The following is a 21,783-nucleotide window of genomic DNA, read 5'->3' on the forward strand; positions in this document are numbered from 1 at the left end:
TCACTTCTTACTTCTACCACTGATATCCAATTGTTTGGCCTTTACAATCCACTCAGTCTTTTAATCCTCTTGTGACCAAAGACACGTCAAACTATGACAGAACCAGGACCCGACCTCAGGTTTCCGTATTCCATGGCTCTTTCCGGAGTCTATTAGTTAGACAATCTATTATCCAGAAACCCTGGTTTCCTGAAAGTTTTCTCCACATGCATCTTTGCCTGAACCCAGAGAGATAATTAATTTTTTCATTGAATAATAATGGACAGGCTATAAGAAGACTAAGAAATATCTGAATGAAACCATGCCTAAATCATGTTCAGAGATTTAAAACAATAACCTGTTTTTTTGATTCCCAGCCAGAAAAAGTTATACCTCCACTCTAAAAGCCGGTCCTCAGCTAAACTATGAAACAGAAGCCTGTTTGGGATATTTCCTTATCTCAGAGTTCTTTACTTCTTTAAAATGTGTTTTTCTTCTGGATATCACTACATATGTCTACTGTTATCTGATGCCTATTCACTTTGATCTGCAGCCCACGGGCTGCCTCCTAACTGTACAGGTTCCAATTTAGAGGAACTTTCTCCTTCCTAGTCTCAGGCTTCTTCTTAGGCACTAAGTAGTAAAACTGGCAAACTGGTCTGTGGAACCATACCCTTGGGAAACAGCTAGGAAGAGTTTCCTAGGGCTACTCCCTAGGTTAACAGAAGTTCTGTCTGTATAAATCCTAAAGGTAAGCGCTAGGGGAAGAAGATAGTAACCAGAAAAGGTAGAACACTCCTTACACAGCCTTTCAAATCAATCATACCAACCATTTCTTTTAGTGTCAGTGTTTCGGGCAAGCCACAAAAGCAGAAATGTATACCTTTACAAATGCTTAATAACTTACTCAGCTGTTGCCTCAGCTTCTAGGAGACTAGGATCCTTCCTACAGAGAATAATGATGATGCAGATATTGTCATAGAAAGCAGCAAAGTGAATGGGCATCCAGCCTCTTTTTTCAGGAAGCATGTAATCAGCTTTGAAACTAAGTAGACAGATGGTTGTTTCTAATGCGCAAGCCTGTGCAGCCAGGTGTAGAGGAGTTGGACCTAGAATGGACGGACAATCCCTTCAGTGTTAAAGACCTAACATTCCTAAAATCGTGCCTTTTTGGTAGCCAACCAGAGCTTAGTATTGTGTGATAGAAGCTCCAAGATAAGCATTAACTGGATTAATTTAGGTAATGCTATATTTATTTATTTAACTCAGTATGTATGACCATTAAAAATGAATACTTCTTTATAAGTTAAGAATAAATAACATTGCCTGACCAGGTGATGGTGCAGTGGGTAGAACATCAACTGGGACCCTGAGGGCCCAGGTTTGGAACCCCAAGGTTGCTGGCTTGAGCACAGGCTCAATTAACTTGCACGTGGGCTCACCAGCTTGAGCGCAGGGTCACCGTCTTGAGTGTGGGATCATAGACATGACCCCATGGTTGCTGGCTTGAGTCCAAAGTTTGCTGGCTTGAGCCCAAGGTCGCTGGCTTGAGCAAGGATTCACTGGCTCGACTGGAGCCCCCAGTCAAAGCACATATGAGAAAGTAATCAATGAACAACTAAGGTGCTACAATGAAGAACTGATGCTTCCCATCTCTCTCCCTTCCTGTCTAGCTCTGTCTCTCTCTCTCTCTCTCTCTCTCTTGCTAAAAATAAATAACACTGAAAATATTAAATAGTTGAAAATTAAGTCAATGTGTTAAATAGTCTTGTGATAAAATGTTATTTTTGTTTAAATTATTTTCCATTTGATTCAAATTTTTTGCATAAAAGATAAGATCCTGTGAAATTGAAAAAAAAAAAAGTAAAAATCTCAGTCAAAAGGCCTCTATGTCACTAAATCCAGTGGGTGTTTTTCTTTTTTTTTTTTTTCTTTTTTTTTTTTTAATAATTTTATTTTTTTAATGGGGTGACATCAATAAATCAGGATACATATATTCAAAGATAACAAGTCCAGGTTATCTTGTCATTTAATTATGTTGCATACCCACCACCCAAAGTCAGATTGTCCTCTGTCACCTTCTATCTTGTTTTCTTTGTGCTCCTCCCCACCCCCTATCCCTCTCCCATTCCCCCCTCTCCCCCGTAACCACCACACTCTTATCAATGTCTCTTAGTTTCACTATTATGTCCCACCTACGTATGGAATAATACAGTTCCTGGTTTTTTCTGATTTACTTATTTCACTTCATATCATGTTATCAAGATCCCACCATTTTGCTGTAAATGTTCCGATGTCATCATTTCTTATGGCTGAGTAGTATTCCATAGTGTATATGTGCCACATCTTCTTTATCCAGTCATCTATTGATGGGCTTTTTGGTTGTTTCCATGTCCTAGCAGTGGGTGTTTTTCAATTCTCATCTTACTGGCCTCTTAACAGTAAATTCACCACATCTGCCTCTTCAAAATAGTTTCTTTCCATGGCTATTGTGATATCATACCCTCCTATTTTTCTCCTACCTCTCTGGCTATTCCTTCACAATCTCCTTTGGGAACTTCTCATTGTCCTGATGTCTAATGAGTTTTAAGGCCCTGTCTTGGTCCTTTCTATCTTCTCAATGGCTATGCTTACCACTTCTAAGGTGATGACTCCCAGGATTTTGTGTCTAGATTGGTTTCTTCTCCAAGCTCCAGATCTGTATCTCCAACATCTGACTAGGCATCTCCACACACTACCTTCAACTTAACATATTCAAAATTAAACTCCGGTCTTTCCCTCCAAACCTGGTCCTCTTTCACTGCGCCCTAAGTCAGTGGAGGATATCACCATTCAGCCATCCAGTTCTACAGACTGGTAACCTGAAAGACTCCTTGGCCCCTCCCTTTCATTTCATCTCCATTCCTCCACCACCCCTTCTAAATATCTCTAGAACCTATCTTTTTTTTATATATATATTTTTCTGAGGTTGGAAACGGGGAGGCAGTCAGACTCCTGCATGCACCCGACCGGGATCCACCCAGCATGCCCACCAGGGGGCGATACTCTGCCCATCTGGGGTGTCGCTCTGCCACAATCAGAGCCATTCCAGCGCCTGAGGCAGAGGTCACAGAGCAATCCTCAGTGCCTGGGCCAACTTTGCTCCAGTGGAGCCTTGGCTGTGGGAGGGGAAGAGAGAGACAGAAGGGAAGGAGGGGGAGGGGTGGAGAATCAGATGGGCACTTCTGTGTGCCCTGGCCGGGAATCGAACCTGGGATTCCTGCATGCCAGGCCGACACTCTACCACTGAGCCAACCGGCCAGGGCCTTCTAGAACCTATCTTTACTGCCACCACTACCCTCCTCCAAGCTATAATCACCTCTCAACTGATATCTCCATCTTGTTCTTGTACTTCCCCATATTTTTTTTTTCAAAATGTAAATGTAAGCTTTTTATCCCCTTGCTTAAAACTCTTCAGTGACTTCTCAAGGCCATCTGATCATGAATGTAGGAAGAAAATCCATTGGTTTCAACTTAACTTGAACCACGAAGCAAGCCTGAAAGCCATTTTTATCTCCCCTTTCTGAGAATTTCTATAGTACACCATTCTATATTAATTATGCCAGTGATTGTCAAACGCTCCCCTGTATTCATCCATCCATCCATCCATTCATTCAACAATCATTTCCCAAGTGCCTACTAATGACAGGCTTTCTTCTGGGCACTAGGATACCATTGCAAAGTAAACTATATCCTTGCCCTTTATGGAGTTTATGTTCAAATAAGTGAAACTCAACAAGCAAACAAATAATATTATACAAGGTAGCTGTAAAGCAATTCTTAGAAAATAAAAGAAAAAAGAAGAGAGAACAATAATACAGAGAGCACACTATTGTTAGTCAACTGCACATTCCTCCAGTGTAGGCGGGCCGATAACCTTCCTTCCTCCTCCACATGCCCACTCACCTCCCTTTATCTCTGACCCTGTGCTCTGCTCCTACAGACTCAGCAAGCCCTGCCCTTTGGCTTCTTATCTGTATCTCCAGTGGGGAATCTGTATCTCCTGGAGGAGGGAGGAGGAGGAGGCTAGGCTGTTCATTCTCTTTGAGAGAGTCCCTCTCTGAAGTCATCGCAGGTTAGCTGTGTTTCTCCATCAATGTGAGCTGCCTGGTTTGAATAACTACCACCCTCCCCTTAAAAATTCAGGTCTTTGTAAATGGTTTCTTTAAAAATAAACCCTCCTTGAATTATCCAATACAGAGTATGAAGGTATAGCTGCTTAGATATATATTTGTAAAAGGTATATAGCCTTTAAATTTATTTTTGTTTTCTCCATACACAATGCTTAGCTCAAGTCTCTCACCTCATTTAGGACTCATCCCTCAGACCTAATAGATTGTTATGGTCAATAGATGGCAGCATATCTAAATAATATTAAGGTTTTCATTTGTTTAAGGTATTAAAAACCACTTTTGGGTCTGATTTTATTAAAATAGGTAGAGGTGACTGAAAATTTCACAGTTAAAAAAAAAACTTAGGAGGAATATAAATAAATAACCAAAGGTAAAAAACTTTTATACTTCAAAATGTTTACAAAACATCATTATGTGACATTCTCGTGAGACAGAGCATTGTGGAGATTTTATAAAAATTTCAATATATATTAATGTTTTATTTATTTATTTATTTAATTTTTTTTATTTATTCATTTTTAGAGAGAGAGGAGAGAGAGAAGGGGGAAGGAGCTGGAAGCATCAACACCCATATGTGCCTTGACCAGGCAAGCCCGGGGTTTTGAACTGGCGACCTCAGCGTTCCAGGTCAACACTTTATCCACTGCGCCACCACAGGTCAGGCCTATATTAATGTTTTAGAATGCACCATATATTTTATTTCTGTCTTACCATTTCTTGGTTTTTTAATGTCCACTTTTGATGATTCTGTTTTAAAAGGAAATACAGATAGATATATGATTATTAATATATAGCAGTTTCCTGAATTAGTCAAAATAAACTAATATGAATAAAAACAAAAAGACTATATTTAGACACAGATGTCAGGATTACTTCAAACAGGATTGGGTGTAACTTGGTCAAGCAACCTGGGCATGTTGTGTGCACCTGATGACATCATGTCAGAGAAGACCTGGAAGCCCTGCCTCTCCAGTGGTCAAAACCCACAGTTGACGCAGTTTTGTGTTGGTTAAGTAATAATAGATGTTTCTGATAGAGTTACATATTTTCTTTTTTTTAATGCATATTTTACTGATTTTAGAGGGAGTGGATGGGAGAGAGAGAGAGAGAGACAGGAACACTGATCCATTCCTTTATGTGCCCTGACTGGGGATCCAACCGGCAACCTCTGCACTTCTAGCCAATGCTTAAACCAACCAAGCTATCTGGCCAGGGCTGAGCTATACATTTTCTATACTTTAAAATCTACCCAATTCTTAGTCAATGGAAATTCAAGTAGTCACAGGATGAATGAGAGACACATATACATCAAAGATTTTTTTTTCCCACCAAAGAGGACTTAAAACATAACACATGTTTAAATAATATCAACAACTAAATTTGTGCTCTTTTTTAACTAAGTCTATTCTGTATTGAGTATTTTAATCGAGTAACAGAAGTATCTTATAATCAAAACATTTTAATTATAGTAAGAGTATAGAATTTATTAATAGTCAATAGGATTAAAGCAGAATATTTTGTTTTAGTGATTGAATATTTCTCACAGCTTGTTAAGATAGATAGTTAACATATAAAATTACCATTATTTTTATGGCCAGTATTGTTGCCATCAGTCATTCCTGATACTTTATCGTTATCTCTGTCTTCAGTATGGAGGACCTCCACGTTCATTCTCAACTTTATTATTTTTATACTGGCTAAATATATTCCAGAGAATATATAAATATGTAAGTATAGCTAATAACCAGGAAAAATTACTTTTCAAAGTTCAAATGAGGGTGGCCTTAAAGGGGTCATTAAACCTAAAAATTTTTACTATAGAGGAAATTTTTGCTACAAATATAATTTAAGTGTATGTAGTGTGAAAAAAACCATCCCTTGGCTGAGGACCCTGGAGTGAGAAAATAATTTTCTGCTAGGCTCTCTATTTATAATCTCCCTTTTCTCTGAATTTCTATAGCAAATCATTATATATTATGCCAGTGATTATCAAATGTTACTCTGTGTTTATACATCTCTGCATTCATTCAACAATAATTTCCTGGGTACCTACCAATGCCAGGACTTCTCCTGGGCACTAGGATACCATGGCAAACAAAGTAAGCCAAATCATTGCCCTTTGTGGAGCTTATATTCAAGTGAGGTTGACACAATAAATAACAGACAAGAAAGCAATAAGTGATACTTAGAAAACTAAAAGAGATCACTCTGTAATAAATGAAACAAAAATATTAACTTGGCTCTAGGTTCTATAATATCACACTTTAGCCTTACTCTAAAATCAACATTCATTCTTCATGTTGAATAGGGGTAAGAAAAGGAAAAACATTCTAAAACTTCTGAAAAGATTTACAAACTTGATGGTACCTTGGCTGCATATAGTAAAGCGTCTCTGGTTGACATTGACGTTGGCATAGCACAGATGACATATGATGGAAACTCTGTTGTGCAGAGCAGCATGATGGAAAATAGCATAACCTGCCTCATCTGAAACATTGATGGTTGAGCTTGAGGTTTTACGGCTAAGTGTATGGAAAACAGCAGATAATCCTCTTTCAACAGCAGACTTCATCCCAAATGGGATACTCTAAAATTAAGAAGGCTAGAATTAGTTGTTTCAAAATACACCTAAAGTTTGGTTCAAGGGGAAAAAGAACAGTGGAAATATTTTAATATAATCACATGATTAGTTCTCAGTTTCAGTAGACTTTTAACATGACCCTTGTGAAAAGTGTCTCACTGGGCAATTATTAAAGCTGTTTGAGCTATTAATAAAGCATCAAGAACTTTAAACATTATCTTTGAAAAGTTTCTTTTTCCCTTCCTTTTTTAGGGAGAAGTTGCAGATCTTCTTTGGAGACAAGTAAAACGGGGTAGACAAATATCTTTCTGAACTACTTTAAAAGCAAAGGAAGATCACTGGGTTCCTCTTCTGACTTGAGAAGATAGCTCTAATTTAGAAGTCTAGAAACTAAAATATTGTATATAGCCATAGAAATACAGTTTGCATTCTTTGATCTAGATATCAAAAATGAAAAGGTAAAAATGTCACATTTTTCTTTGAGACATTCCTCTAGTTAATATTTTAAAGTTAAACTAATAGTTTAATATTTTATAGACATTAAAACAAATAAATGTTAAGTAAATGCCAGTGTATTCTTTGAAATTGGTGAACTCAACATTTAATATATCAGTTCCAGAAGTTATAAATCAAGGTTTGTTGATACAGATGTAGAGATTTGGTTCAGGGTGTGAGGTTTGCTCCTTAGCTTCTGTTCCCAGGACTGAAGTGGGGCTCTACCATCCATGAGCTATGTGATTTGGAAAAGATCCTTAACTTGCTGCACCTCAAATTTCTCATTTGTAAAATAGGAATGATGACAATACTACTAGTACTTTCAAAAAGTTTGTTGAAAGGATTTATAATATAGTGCCTGGCATGCAAAATTAGCACTCAATAAATATTAGCATTATTAAGATTAATCACAATCCAATTCATTAACAGGTTGTTTTGTTAGAAACAAAACATTTGTAATCTTGCCTGAAATTTATCCAGAATTGTACAGCTTTTTGTCTTTTAAAATGTGGAATTTTTAGTTCATACTGAAAACTTTAAGCTATTATTTACACCTAAGATAAAATCTGAGACATATATTTATCAATAATATATAACTTCTTACACAAAATTAGGTGGCAATTACTGAAATACCTTGCATTTCATAGCTTTTTTGAAACCAAATTTTTTCTTAAATTGTTCATGTAACTGAGCATCTGTCAATGGAAGTCTTTTTGGTTTTAGATTGTCCACTATTTCATTTATGGCTCCCCACCACTGTGTCTTATATAGTTGGTGATAGTAAGTTTCAAGTTCAAAATAGATCACATAGTAGCTATAAAAAAATATAAAGAGGTAAGTTTAACTTTGAAGTGATTTGCTATGTTTTATATGCTAGTAAAACTTTATTTTTATAACAATCAAATACAAATATGTAGTTTAAATTGTATTTGATTATAAATAGTTTAATAACATGCTTATCAATTGTTATTACTCATGTCTTTCTATAACAAGTATCTTCTCCATTTTGGTCCTTCGAATTGACTCTGTCCTTCCCATCCCACTACCAGGCACATTTCCTGTAAGTACTGGAAGCCCTAACTCTTGCTTTAAGGAATTCTAAGCTTACTTTTTAACCATCTGCTTACTCTCCTTTTATAAATTTATACATTCTCTTTTAATCTAATTATGCCTTCATTTGCTTTCTCAAGAGTTTACCTTGAATTTGACCTGGATAATGATTGGGTAATTGTTCCTTGACTTTTAATCACTGCAGCAATAGGGAAACCCCAACCCACCAGGTCCTTGAGACATAAGTGGACAATAGTCCCAGTCCCCAAACCATCTGGAGTGGAAAGGTAACAAAATTTTTAATGAATCCATTCCCTGGGGTTGCTTATTATCACAGTTAACAGAAAATGGTGGCCTTTCTCCACTTCTGCCCGTGAAATATGCTTCCTGTCGCCACATTTCAATGGTCAGCATTTCAGTTGCTGACTGCCTCTGCTAGCAGAGAAGCCTCTTACTGTTACCCGGGTTTCTGTTTCAAACATAACTATTTATTGCTGTGAATACAGTATTTATTTATTTTTATTTTTTTTAAATTTATTCATTTTAGAGAGGAGAGGGAGAGACAGAGAGAGAGAGAGAGAGAGAGAGAGAGAGAGGAGAGACAGAGAGAGAGAAGGGGGGAGGAGCTGGAAGCATCAACTCCCATATGTGCCTTGACCAGGCAAGCCAAGGGTTTCGAACCGGCAACCTCAGCATTTCCAGGTCGACGCTTTATCCACTGCGCCACCACAGGTCAGGCCGAATACAGTATTCTTGACAGTGGCCATCCTCTCCTATGGCTCTTCACTTTAATGCTTAGTGACTATTAGTTCTCCTAAGAGTTCCCAGAATTAGGTTCCATTGTACTAATTTTCAGGGAAGTGAGTCAGTGACTGGCTACACTCAGGAGACTGCTTGCCTAGAAGCTGAAAAGGAGACTGAGCCCCACTGGTCAGTTAAGAAAGGTCTTAGGGCCTGACCAGGTGGTGGCACACTGGATAGAGAATCTGTCTACTGGGATTCTCTACCTGGGATGCAAAGGACCCAGGTTCGAAACTCCAAGGTTCCCGGCTTGAGCGCAGGCTCATCCAGCTTGAGCACGGGCTCATCAGCTTGGGCATGGGATCATAGAGATGACCCCATGGTCACTGGTTTGAGCTCAAGGTTGCTGGTTTGAGCAAAGGGTCAGTCTCTCTGCTGGAACCCCCTGGTCAAGGCACATATGAGAAAGCAAGCAATGAACAACTAAGGTGCTGCAATGAAGAACTGATACTTCTCATCTCTTTCCCTTCCTGCCTATCTGTCCGTATCTGTCCCTCTCACTAAAAAAAAAAAAAAAAAAAAAAAAAGAAAAGAAAAGAAAAAGAACAGTCTTCCCAGTTTTCTGAATATTATAGACCTTTGCATGAATGTAGGCTTGAGGAGCTATCTGCATTTGAGGTTGTCATTCTTTTTCTCTACCATTCCTCTAACAAAAGGCAATTAGACCACAAGAATATAAGCTAAAGGCTGTCTTCACCCACACTTTGCAAGTATAGTGCCAGGGCTGGTGGCAAGACTTGTCACTTGTGGAGGTGCCACCTTCATCAGTAGGGACTTGTCAACTTACTAGACTACAACCTCCAAAATCAAAAAGTGCGTACTCTGAATTCCATTGAGAAGGTTTTCAAATCACAGTGGTGATAAGCTCTAGAACCTTAAGGAGTGTGTTGATTATAATTACCACCTCTAATGATTACTACACAGAATGTATCAAAGTGCATGAAGTAATAAATAGTACACTTAATACTTTGTTGAGTTTGCACATCAATCATAAGGATTACTATTGTTCTAAAATCTCCATCTTAAGGTTTTAAGACAGACTTTGAATTTTGACTCTTCGCTGTTTTCTGCTAACTTTCAACAACTTGTGGCCACTGTGCATCATTACTAAAAGTTTCTTACCTTTTTCCATTAAATTCCATGACTGGTATTGAGTAATGTTCTTTGTATCCTGAGTCTTCTACAAATGTATGAGCAGCACACTCCTGTATTTTTTCTAAATTGTTCTAAAATATGAGTCATGTTAGTAAAAAATATCTTTAAACAAATTTAAATAATTATGATGTCTTTTAGATAAAATTTTATACATATAAGTGACAATTTAAAAATATATAATATATTTCCCTAACCCTAATAATATCTGCATGTATCAGATCCCTACTTCGGCAATAAGGGAAAAAATGCAAAAGAAAAGAATATAGTAAAGATTGAAAAGCAATGACAAGTGAAATGTATAATATTTATACTACATACCAGATGAAGAATTATTAATCCCAAACTCTAGAGGATTTCTGCTTTAATACTAATCTTTGAGGAAAATAGTAGAATATGTAGTGAATGGTCAGGGATTTCTACTACACTTTTTGATTAAATATTCTAGGGCAACTAGTGTCCATAAGAGGTCTGTAAATTCTGTGAGGATGATAGGTGTACTTAGTTTACTTATTATGTTATCTCTGTCATCTAACATAGTACCTTATAGTTTGCATTTACTTCATATGTTACATAATGTATAAAAAAATTTGTGAGTTGGAAAAATCAGAATTTGAAGAGCTGCCTAGTGTCTGTAACAACAGAGATTCTTTCTAAATAGATAATAGAATAAAAGAGTTGTGAAATAACAAACCATTTCATGAACAATAATAATTTAAACCTTAAAATCTTCCAAAGCATTCTCAATTGAAGGAGTGGTGATATCAAATTCAATTCCTCCATGAACATGAAAATACTGATCCTCTTTGTAGTGAAAATTCTGGCATTTAAAATCTCGTCCATAAATAAATGGAGGCAATTCTCGCTCTGTCTTGACCTTGTCATCTCCAAAAATAAAAACAAACTTTTATTTAAAAGGTAAGAACAGCATACAAACAATCACATTTTGGAAATCTAGATTCTCATTTATGTAAAGAAAGTGAAAAAATCTACATGAAATGAAAAACTTGGCAATTTTAGTTTATATAATTACTTATGCTTTTAGTGTGTATTTTAAAGATTAAAATATATTTATGTTATTCATTTTTGGGCATTTTCTGTAGTTTCATAGCAAAGACATTCCAAAATAATAGTCAAAACATTATTCTATATATTGATTTCTATGTGTGAGTTCAAAATTAGTATTTTACCTTCAATTACCAGAAATATTTGAAACTTGGTGCCTTAGAGGATCTTTGGTTAAATAAACAAAGAATTACCTGAGCTAGCTTAGGTAAAAAGTTACATTAAAAAGAAATAAGTGGGTATCTCTTACATAACAAAAATAATCAGACTACGTATTTCTGGAAAACAATAAAACCACACATAAAACATTTATTTTAAAAAATAATTTTATGAAATCTCAGTAAGGATTAAATTTGTTCAATATTTTAACTTGTTAGCAGAATATGGTTTCATCAATATAAAGTATATAATATATTTTGAGAAATGTAAAAGGCACATACAGAAAAGGACAAGGAATAATAATATAACATCCTAATCTCACTACCTGAGTTAACTCTTAATATTAACTCAACACATTTGCTTTTAATAATCTAAATAATAAAATATTACATATATAGCTAACGTCCCCTTTAAGTAAGGCCCTCTTAGTTCCACACACACTCCATCCCTGGGACAAGCATTTTCATGGATTCATTTTCAAAGAGTTCACCGGTATGAATAATATTCAGCATTTAAATGTTCATGATACAAATTTTTATTAAGTGATTTGCAAAATTTCTACTGAAAACTTGCCATATGAAAAGAAAATCCATATGGTCAGATACTAATGAAAATACATAAATTGTGTGTTAATTTGGGTGGGAGGAATAGTTTGCACTGCGTTCTTGTCAGACTCCATTGAAGCGTGGTCTCATTTCAGTTCTTCTCTTACATCGGTCTGTTTATTAATTAGAGTGCCATATACAAAAAGGTTAAAATGTGTTTTTATCTCTTTTTATGAAATATTAGACTATTTATGATTTTTTAGTGTTCCATATTAATTTCATAATCAATTTATAAACTTTCATGAATAACATGATAAGAATTTTGAGAAGTACACTGACTTTATAGAATAATTTGGATAAGATAAATCCAGTGTTGTCTCATCATAAACACAGCACATTTTCCAATTTCTCAGAAATTGTTTTAAGTTTTCAATAACCATTATAGTTGATATGAATATATACCAAGTAGTATGTACAAACATTGAGTATATTTAATTACTTTGGAGACATTAAATCTTGTTTTTTCTTTCTAACAGGCTAACACTAGGTTACATGCCTCAATTTACATACTAAAACAAAGTTAAATTTAAATTTAATATATATCTGTATTTTATATTTGACTTTTGATGATACTCACCTGAAAAAGGCTGAAGCAGACTATTTAAATACGGAACTTTCATTTTCTTTTTTAAACTCAGTAGAAATGGAATCAGAAAACATATTAACTTTAGGTATCCTATCCCTCTTCTGATTTCTTTTTTTTTCTCAAAGTGTTTTTGAATAACCTTTTTTTGAAGATATAATCTTTGCTGTAGTCTCTGGTAGGTACAAATATCAAGAAAATCCTGATTATACTTTATAGCATTAGTAAGCCAATAGGCTGTTTCAAATATAAAAACATTTTCACACTGTTCAACATGTGTGGTACTGAATGTCAACTTTAGCATAATATTTTCAGCATATTTCATAAATACAGCTTTTTCTTCAGGGCAATTGGGTTTATATGTTGGATCTTCATTCATCTCTTCATCATAGATTCCATTAAAGTCTGGATCCTCTGTAATATCAATCAAACCTTCACATTGAAAAAGAAAAATTTCAGATAGTGAAAACTTCATACTGGCTTCTAGATAAATATAGCAGATTAAACACAGAGTGAATCCTGTAATCCTACTAACATGACAGTAAAGGGATAATGAAATGCCAATACAATTGTTAAAGGTGAAAAGCAGGTGCACTACCACAATCCAGGCTAGATTTCCATTCTTTTTAAAGGATTAGAGAGGCAATACCATGGAAACAATGGGTTGGAGTGGGTGGGAGCAAGTCAGCTGTCACCATGGAAAGGCTCAGACTTGTAAGCACTGAAGAACAGGGGGTGGTATAAGGTTAAGCAGCAGTGAGATTCCCAGATCACCTTTCCCAGATACCACAGCAGGAAGAAAGGGAGAAAGGGAGGGGAAGTGAGCAGGTGAGGAAGGGGAGGAAGGGAGAGGAATGGGCAGGGGAGAGGGAGAGAAGAGATTGGGAGAATGTATTGTAGAGAAAATAAAGTGCTTAGAGAAGAATGAGTTGGTTGAGACAGAAGTAGGAAGGTGATACTCTTGCTGAGAGGCTGTTCCTTAGTTCACAATTATTAAATCCTTCAAGGACAGCCAAGCTAGCCAAAGTAGACGTAATCTTTCAAGATATGTAACAACTCTGCATTAAATTAATTGGTTCAATTCATGTAATATTTGTTGATACTTATAATGTATCAGTTTTAGGCATTAATACAGTGATAAACAAGGCAGGTAAGGGTCCTTTTTTTAAAGGAGCTTACACTTAAGTTTACTGTTTACTTGTTCTTGTCATTAGGTTTAGTTTTGTGTTTCAGCAAGAAATAAAAGCTAAATGGATATTTGAAAAAAGAATAAATCAAACTAGAGTTCTTTACAAATGTATATGTATATTTTATGTGTGTATATCTCCCATCCAAGTACTAACCAGGCCCGACCCTGCTTAGCTTCCGAGATCAGACGAGATCGGGCGCGTTCAGGGTGGTATGGCCGTAGACTATGTGTGTATATAATTTTTGATTTAGCTATCAATGACAAAAGGAAAAAATAAGAAAACCAATTCCATGAGGCTAACTTACCATCTTAGCTGCATTAACTATTACAAACTACAATATGCCAACAAACTGGACAATCTGGAAGAAATGGATAAATTCCTACAAACAAACAATTTCACAAAACCAAATCAAGAAGAATCAGAAAATCTGACTAGACCAATTACAACTAATTAAATAGAAGCAGTAATAACAATGATAAAAAACCTCCCAACAAACAAAAGTCCTATACTAGATGGCTTCACAGGTGAATTTTACCAAACATTCAAAGAAGAACTTACACCTATTTTTCTCAGACTATGCAAGAAAATTCAAGAGAATGGAGGACTTCCAAGCTCATTTTACCAGGCCCTGTATTATCCTAATTCTAAAACTAGATAAAGGCACTACAAAGAAAGAAAATTATAGGCCAGTATCACTGATAAACATATATGCTAAAATCTTCAACAAAATATTAGCAAACCAGATCCAGCAATACATTAAAAATATCATTATACACCATGATCAAGTGGGATTTATTCTGGTGATATAAAGGTTGGTACAATATCTGCAAATCAATAAGTGTGTTACACCACATAAACAAAATGAAGTATAAAAATCATATGATTATATCAGTAGATGCAGAAAAAGCATTTGATAAAATCCAGCAACATTTATGGTAAAAATTTTCAGCAAAGTGGGAATAAAGGGAACATATCTCAACATAATAAAGGCCATTTATGACAAACTCATAGCCAACATCTTACTCAAAAGGTAAAAACTAAAAGTGTTTCCCTTAAGATCAGGAACAAGATAGAGATGTCCACTTTCACCACTCTTATTCAGCATAGTACTGGAAGTCCTAGCCGCAGCAATCAGACAAGAAGAAATTGACATCCAAATTGGAAAGGAAGAAGTAAAACTGTCGTTATTTGCACATGACATGACACTGTATATAGAGAACCCTAAGAGTTTCCACCGAAAAACTACTAGAACTGATAAATGAATTCAGTAAAGTAGCAGGATACAAAATAAACATCCGGAAATCAGCTGCATTTCTATTCACCAATAATGAACTATCAGAAAAGGAAACTAAGAAAGCAATCTCATTTACAATTGCATAAAAAAAACCCAATAAAACCTTGGAATAAATTTAAACAAGAATGTAAAAGACCTGTACTCAGAAAATTATAATACACTAGGGAAAGAAATCAAAGAAGATACAAATAAGCAGATGCATTAAATATTCAAATGATCATAATTCTTCGATATTTTATCGAGAAGCTAAGAAACAAAGAATTTGGTTTCCAAGGCAATTTCTTTAGTAAGCAGATTTACCTGGACAAAAGAAAGTTTTTTTTCAGATACTTTTCTCTTCAATTACATATCCACTTTAGATCAAAGTGATCAATTTCCACATTAAACTCTTCTGTTAGAGGAAAGAAGTATGGTATACCACCAAACAAAAATAACAGAAACAAAAAGGAAAAGAACCAGCAGAGGCACAGTGCTACCAGGAAACAAAAGATGAAATGGCTATAAGAAGACCTCATTCATCAATAATTGCCTTAAATATAAATAGACTGAATTAACCAATGAAGAGGAACAGAGTAGTGATTTTCAACCATTTTACACTCGGGGCCAGTGAAAATAGAAGAATTATTTTGAGGAGCACTAAGGCAGAAATCACCCTGAGCATAAGTGATTTGACTAAGATCATTGGGTCTATAATCTTCATACAACATCAGAGTGGTTAACACTTTCACGAACCAGCACAAAAATGGACCAGTCTGCAGACCAGCAGTTGAAAAACACTGGAGTAGCAGACTGAATCAAAAAACAAAACCCAGCCATATGCTGCCTTCAGGAGACACATCTAAATAAGCTGCAAAGACAAGTTAGACTAGAATGAAAGGGTAGAAAATGATTCTTCAAGCAAATAACATTCACAGAAAAGCAGGTGTAGCCATACTTACACTTGACAAAATAGATTTCAAAATAACAAAGGTAACAGGAGACAAAGACGGACATTTTACAAATTGACAAACCACTGGCTAGACTCACTAAGGAAAAAAAGAGAAAAGTCTCATATAAACAAAATCTGAGATGAAAGCAAAGTTATACAAAGATAACACATCACAGATATACAAAGGGTCATACCAGAATATTATGAAAGATTATATGCCACCAAATACAATAACCTAGAAGCCGGTAAGTTCCTAGAAATATATACTGCTCACAAAAATTAGGGGATATCTATTGCTTCATATTCATTTTGAAATATCCCCTAATATTTGTGAGCAATATATAATCTTCCTAGGCTGAATCATGAAGAATTGGAAAATCTAAATAGACCAATAAACAGTGAGAAAATTTAAACTATCAAAAGTATACCCTAAAATTAAAGTGCAGGATCAAATGCCTTCACTAGTGAATTCGACCAGACATTCAAAGAAGATCTGATAATTATCCTTCTCAAACTCTTCCAAAATATTGAAGAAGAGACAATACTTCCTAACACATTTTATGAGGCCAAGATAACCCTGATGCCAAAGCCTGGCAAGGATAACACACACACACACACACACACACAGCTGCAGACTGATATCTCTGATGAATATAGATGCAAAAATCCTCATGATCAAGTACAGTTTATTTCAGGGACACATGGATGGTTCAACATATGCAAATCAATCAATGTAATACACCACATCAACAAAACAAAGGACAAAAACCATATGATCCTATTAATAGATGCAGAAAAAGCATTTGATAAAATAAAATATCCATTTATGATTAAACATTCAATAAAATAAGTAAGAAGGAAAGCACCGCAATATAATAAAGGCCACCATATATGGCAAATCCTTAGCCAATATTATACTCAGAGTTGAAAAACTAAAATCCTTTCCTCTAAAATCGAGAACAAGACAAGGATGCCCACTTTCACCACTCTTATTCAACATAGTTCTGGGAGTCCTTGCCTGAATAATCAGGCAAGAAGAAGTAAAAAAGGCATTCAAATTTGGAAGAAAGAAGTGAAAGTGTCACTTTTTGCAGATGACATGATTCTGTATATAGAAAATCCTAAACACTCTACTAAAAAACTACTAGAAACAATAAATACAGTAAAGGTGCAGGATAAAAAAAAATCAATGTACAAAAATACAGTGTTTTTATTTATATTAAAAATAAAACTTCATAAAAAATTAAAAAAAACTTTTTGAAATTGCAACAAAAAGAATAAAATACCTAGGAATAAACTTAACAAAGGATGTGAAGGACATATATACTGAAAACTGCAAACTTTTATTAAAAGAAATTGAAAAATGCACAATGAAATGGAAAGCTGTTCTGTGTTCATGAATTGGAAGATCAAAAGAGTTAAAATGGTCATATTACCCAAAGCAATATATAGATTTAATGCAATCCTCATCATAATCCCAAAGCCATTTTCTAAAACTAGAACAAAAAATCATCAGATTTGTATGGAACCACAAAAGACCTCGAATAGTCAAAGCAATCCTGAGAAAAAAGAATGAAGCTGGAAGGTGTCACACTACTTGACTTCAAATTATACTACAGAGCTACAATAATCAAAACAGCATGGTATTGGCAGAAAAAAGACACATAGACCAATGGAACAGAAGTGAGAGCCCAGAAATAAAACCACATGTATATGGATAAATAATCTTTGACAAAGGAGCCAAAAACACGCAATGGAGAAAAGAAAGCTTCCTCAATAGATGGTGCTGGGAAAATTGGAAAGCCACATGCAAAAAATGAAACTAGACTACTGTTTGTCCCCGTGTACAAAAATTAATTCAAAATGAATCAAGACCTAAATATAAGATCTGAAAAAATAAATTACATAGAAAAAAAAACATAGGTACTAAACTTATCAACTTGGTCTTAGAAAACATTTTATTAATTTGACTCCAAAGGCAAGGGGAGTAAAGGCAAAAATAAATGAATGGGACTATATCAAACCAAAAAGCTTCGGCACAGCAAAAGAAATCACCAACAAAACAAAAAGGCAACCGACCAAATAAGAGATGATATTTGCAAACAACAGCTCCAACAAGGGGTTAATAATAAAAATATATAAGGAACTCATACAACTTAACACCAAAACAACAAACAGTTCAATTAAAAATTGGGCAAGGAACCTGAACAGATATCTCTCTCAAAAAGACATACAAATGGCCAATAGATACATGTAAAGGTTTTCAATTTTACTAGCTATTAGAGAAATGCAAATCAAAACTACAATGAGATACCACCTCACACCTGTTAGATTGGCTGTTATCAACAAGACAGGTAATAAGAGTTGGAGAGGTTGTAGGGAAAAAGGAACCCTGATTCACTGCTGGTGGCAATTGTAAACTGGTACAGCCACTTGGAAAACAGTATGGCCATTCCTCAAAAAATTAAGAATAGAGTTACCATATGACCCAATAATCCTTCTTTTTGGTATCTACCTGAAAAACATTTATTTGCAAATATATATGCAAACCTGTGTTCACTGCAGCATTATTCACAGTGGCCAAGACACGGAGACAACCAAAGTGTCCTTTGATAGAGGACTGGATAAAGGAGATGTGGTGCATACAACTCAGCCATAAGGAAAGATGAAATACTGCCATTTGTGACAACATGAATGGATCTTGAGAATATTATGCTAAGTGAAATAAATAAGTCAGAAAAATCTAAGAACCATGTGATTTCACTCATATGTGGAATATAAAACTGAAACTCAGACTCAGACAACAGTCTGGTGGTTACCAGAGGGATGGGGTGAAAAGTTACTATAGTAAAGGTAAAGAGGCAAATACATGGTGATGGAAGATGATCTGACTTTGGGTGGTGGGCACACAATGCAATATACATATTGTGTATCACAGAAATGTACACTTGTAACCTATATGATTTTATTAACTAATGTCACCCCAATAATTTTAATTAAAAAAAAGCTTCTGTTGTTAGATCTATTTCACCAAGGAAAATCTGGCCAATTATGGGAGAATAATAACCTTTTTCTGTCTTAGTAAGACAATGCAAAAACTTCTTGCCATATTAAGACTATGTATAAAAATGGACTGAATAAAATTCTAAAATATTATATTTTTGAATATTAACCCTATAATGTGCAGGCAGTTGACATGCAATATGTAAATCAACAGGTTTATTCTTAGATTAGCCAAGAAGGGTACCATCCAGTTTCAGATGTGATAAAATCTATATAAACTCTATTGCGAGGCTCTTTCCAGTCAAGTGAGATTCTAATACATTTCTTTTCTTTACCAGAACTGAGACTTGTTTTTAAACCTGTGTCCAAAAACTATGGAAATCTAGTTAGAAAATGATAATATATATTTGATCAATGAACACTACTGGAAACAGTGTCACACATTTTCCATTTCACTCTCCATTCCACTTAGCTAACTGCAAAGGAACTGTGGGAAAATAATTTTTTTAAATTTCAATAAAAAACTGAAATATGCTAACAAGCATGAACCCAGATTTAGTGGTATCTAATTGTTTATATACAGGCACTAGAGAATTATGGCCATGAGAAGGGAGAAATTTAAAAATTAGTTAAATCAAGAATAAATACTCATGAAACCAAATGTTACTAAAATACCAAAGCTTAGATTGCCGATGCATTTTATTTACCCATTTTTTTAAGCAAGGTGAGGGAGACAGGGACAGACAGACAAAAAGGGAGAGAGATGAGAAGCATCAACTCATCATTATGGCACCTTAGTTGTTCATTGTTTACTTTCTAATATGTGCCTTGACCAGGGGGCTCCAGCTGAGCCACTGATCCCTTGCTCAAGCCAGTGACAGTGGGCTCAAGCCAGGATCATGGGTTCATGTCTATGATCCCACGCTCAATCTGGAGACCTTGTGCTAAATCTGTTGAGCCTATGCTCAAGCCGCCAACCTCAGGGTTTTGAACCTGGGTCCTCAGTGTTCCAGATCAACTTTCTATCCACTGAACCACCACCAGTCAGGCCACATTTTTTACCTTTAACTTCAATTCTTATGTCATTCATTTTTGAGGTTTTTATTCATCATTCTACTTAACTGTTCCATTTAATTGTGCACTCATTGATTGCTTCTATCATGTGCCCTGACCAGGGATCAAACTTGGACCTTGGGGCACTGGGATGACGCTCTATCCACTGATCCACCCAGCCAGGGCCATAAAAAGCCCTTTTTAAGAAATGTGGCTAAATACCTAAAACTGAACCATAAATTACCTTTAATTTTAAAAAAATGACTTCTAATAAAAACAAAATGTGTTAAATTCTCTTACCTGCTGAACTAAACTCAGCAAAAATATTTTTATATGTTTGAGGCTTTCCATCTGGATCAATATCCATGATGGTACGCCACAGTTCAGAGAATCGGGCTCGTTTTTCTTTGGGCATGTATATTCCATGCCATAGTGCTTTCAGCATGTAGTCAACATTGATCAGAATCTGCCCAATTCTGGTATCATAATAAGCTGGAGGTACTTGACAGGAAGAACTCTGATCATAATTAGATTCTAAAGTGATTGAAGGAATTTGATTGAAGCAATAAATCCCAACAGCCAACTCCCTTAGGATCTGATGGACTTCTTTATAGTCTAAGGGGGCAGCAGGGTCCACAGGAGTCAGCAGGATTGCAGTGTTGAAGCCTACATTACTCATTTGACTTGCAATCCCAGATGGGATGTCCAGTTGACAGTGCACATCTTCATTGACAGCCAGCCAGTTAAACAGTGCAGTAGTTAGCAACTCTTGCACTTCACTGCGGTCATATTTTTCAAAAAGAGCAGAAGCATTTCTTTGTACTGCTAAATTTTTCATGTAGGTTTCTTCATCTTGAGTTTGATCAAATCTAGGTAATCCTTTTTTGGGAAACCTCAACATTTCTAACTAATTCAAGTGTGTCCTTTTTGAATTTTCTGTAATAAGTAAAAAGAAAAAAAACAAACAAACAATAAGATTAGCCATGGTGATAAAGCTGGACTGCTCAAGAAATACATCTGTTTCTTTCATCCTTATTAGGTTAATTGTTTCATGGTTAACCATTACATTTTCGATTTTTCTAAAAGCATTTTTTTAAAATTAAAGTGTAACTGACAGACAACATTATATTCGTTTCAAGTGTAAAGCATGATTTTACACTGGTATACCTTACAATGTGGTCACCACAATGTGACTAGTAACCTCCGTCACTGTACAAAATTATTATATCATTGACTATATTCCTTGTGCTGTACATTATCCCCATGCGACTATTTTATTTTATAACCAGAAGTGTGTACCTCTTACACCCCTCACCTTCTTCACTATTCTCCCACCACCCCTTCATTTGTTCTCTGTATCTGTGCGTCTCTTTCTGTTGGTTTTTTTTTTTTTTTTTTCATTTTTCTGAAGCTGGAAACAGGGAGAGACAGTCAGACTCCCGCATGCGACCGACCGGGATCCACCCGGCACACCCACCATGGGGCCACGCTCTGCCCACCAGGGGGCGATGCTCTGCCCATCCTGGGCGTCGCCATGTTGCGACCAGAGCCACTCTAGAGCCTGAGGCAGAGGCCACAGAGCGATCCCCAGCGCCCGGGCCATCTTTGCTCCAATGGAGCCTTGGTTTCGGGAGGGGAAGAGAGAGACAGAGAGGAAAGCGCGGCAGAGGGGT

At 35.8% G+C, this 21,783-nt stretch overlaps 1 protein-coding gene across 1 annotated transcript in view; it reads right to left on the reverse strand.

Moving 5' to 3' along the window:
* The window catches only part of ANKAR (ankyrin and armadillo repeat containing), a 55,968-nt gene extending 34,957 nt beyond the window's left edge, over positions 1–21,011 (reverse strand). The window contains exons 1-7 of the mRNA XM_066232962.1: positions 20,411–21,011; positions 12,637–13,074; positions 10,952–11,115; positions 10,201–10,304; positions 7,861–8,041; positions 6,519–6,738; positions 887–1,088 (exon numbers count right to left, since the gene is read on the reverse strand). Of these exons, the coding sequence (XP_066089059.1) occupies positions 887–1,088; positions 6,519–6,738; positions 7,861–8,041; positions 10,201–10,304; positions 10,952–11,115; positions 12,637–13,074; positions 20,411–21,011 (1,910 nt within the window). The remainder of the gene's footprint in view (positions 1–886; positions 1,089–6,518; positions 6,739–7,860; positions 8,042–10,200; positions 10,305–10,951; positions 11,116–12,636; positions 13,075–20,410) is intronic.
* Between the last annotated feature and the right edge of the window lie 772 nt (positions 21,012–21,783).

The sequence above is a fragment of the Saccopteryx bilineata genome, chromosome 5 (genome assembly GCF_036850765.1).
Source record: "Saccopteryx bilineata isolate mSacBil1 chromosome 5, mSacBil1_pri_phased_curated, whole genome shotgun sequence".
Taxonomy (NCBI): domain Eukaryota; kingdom Metazoa; phylum Chordata; class Mammalia; order Chiroptera; family Emballonuridae; genus Saccopteryx; species Saccopteryx bilineata.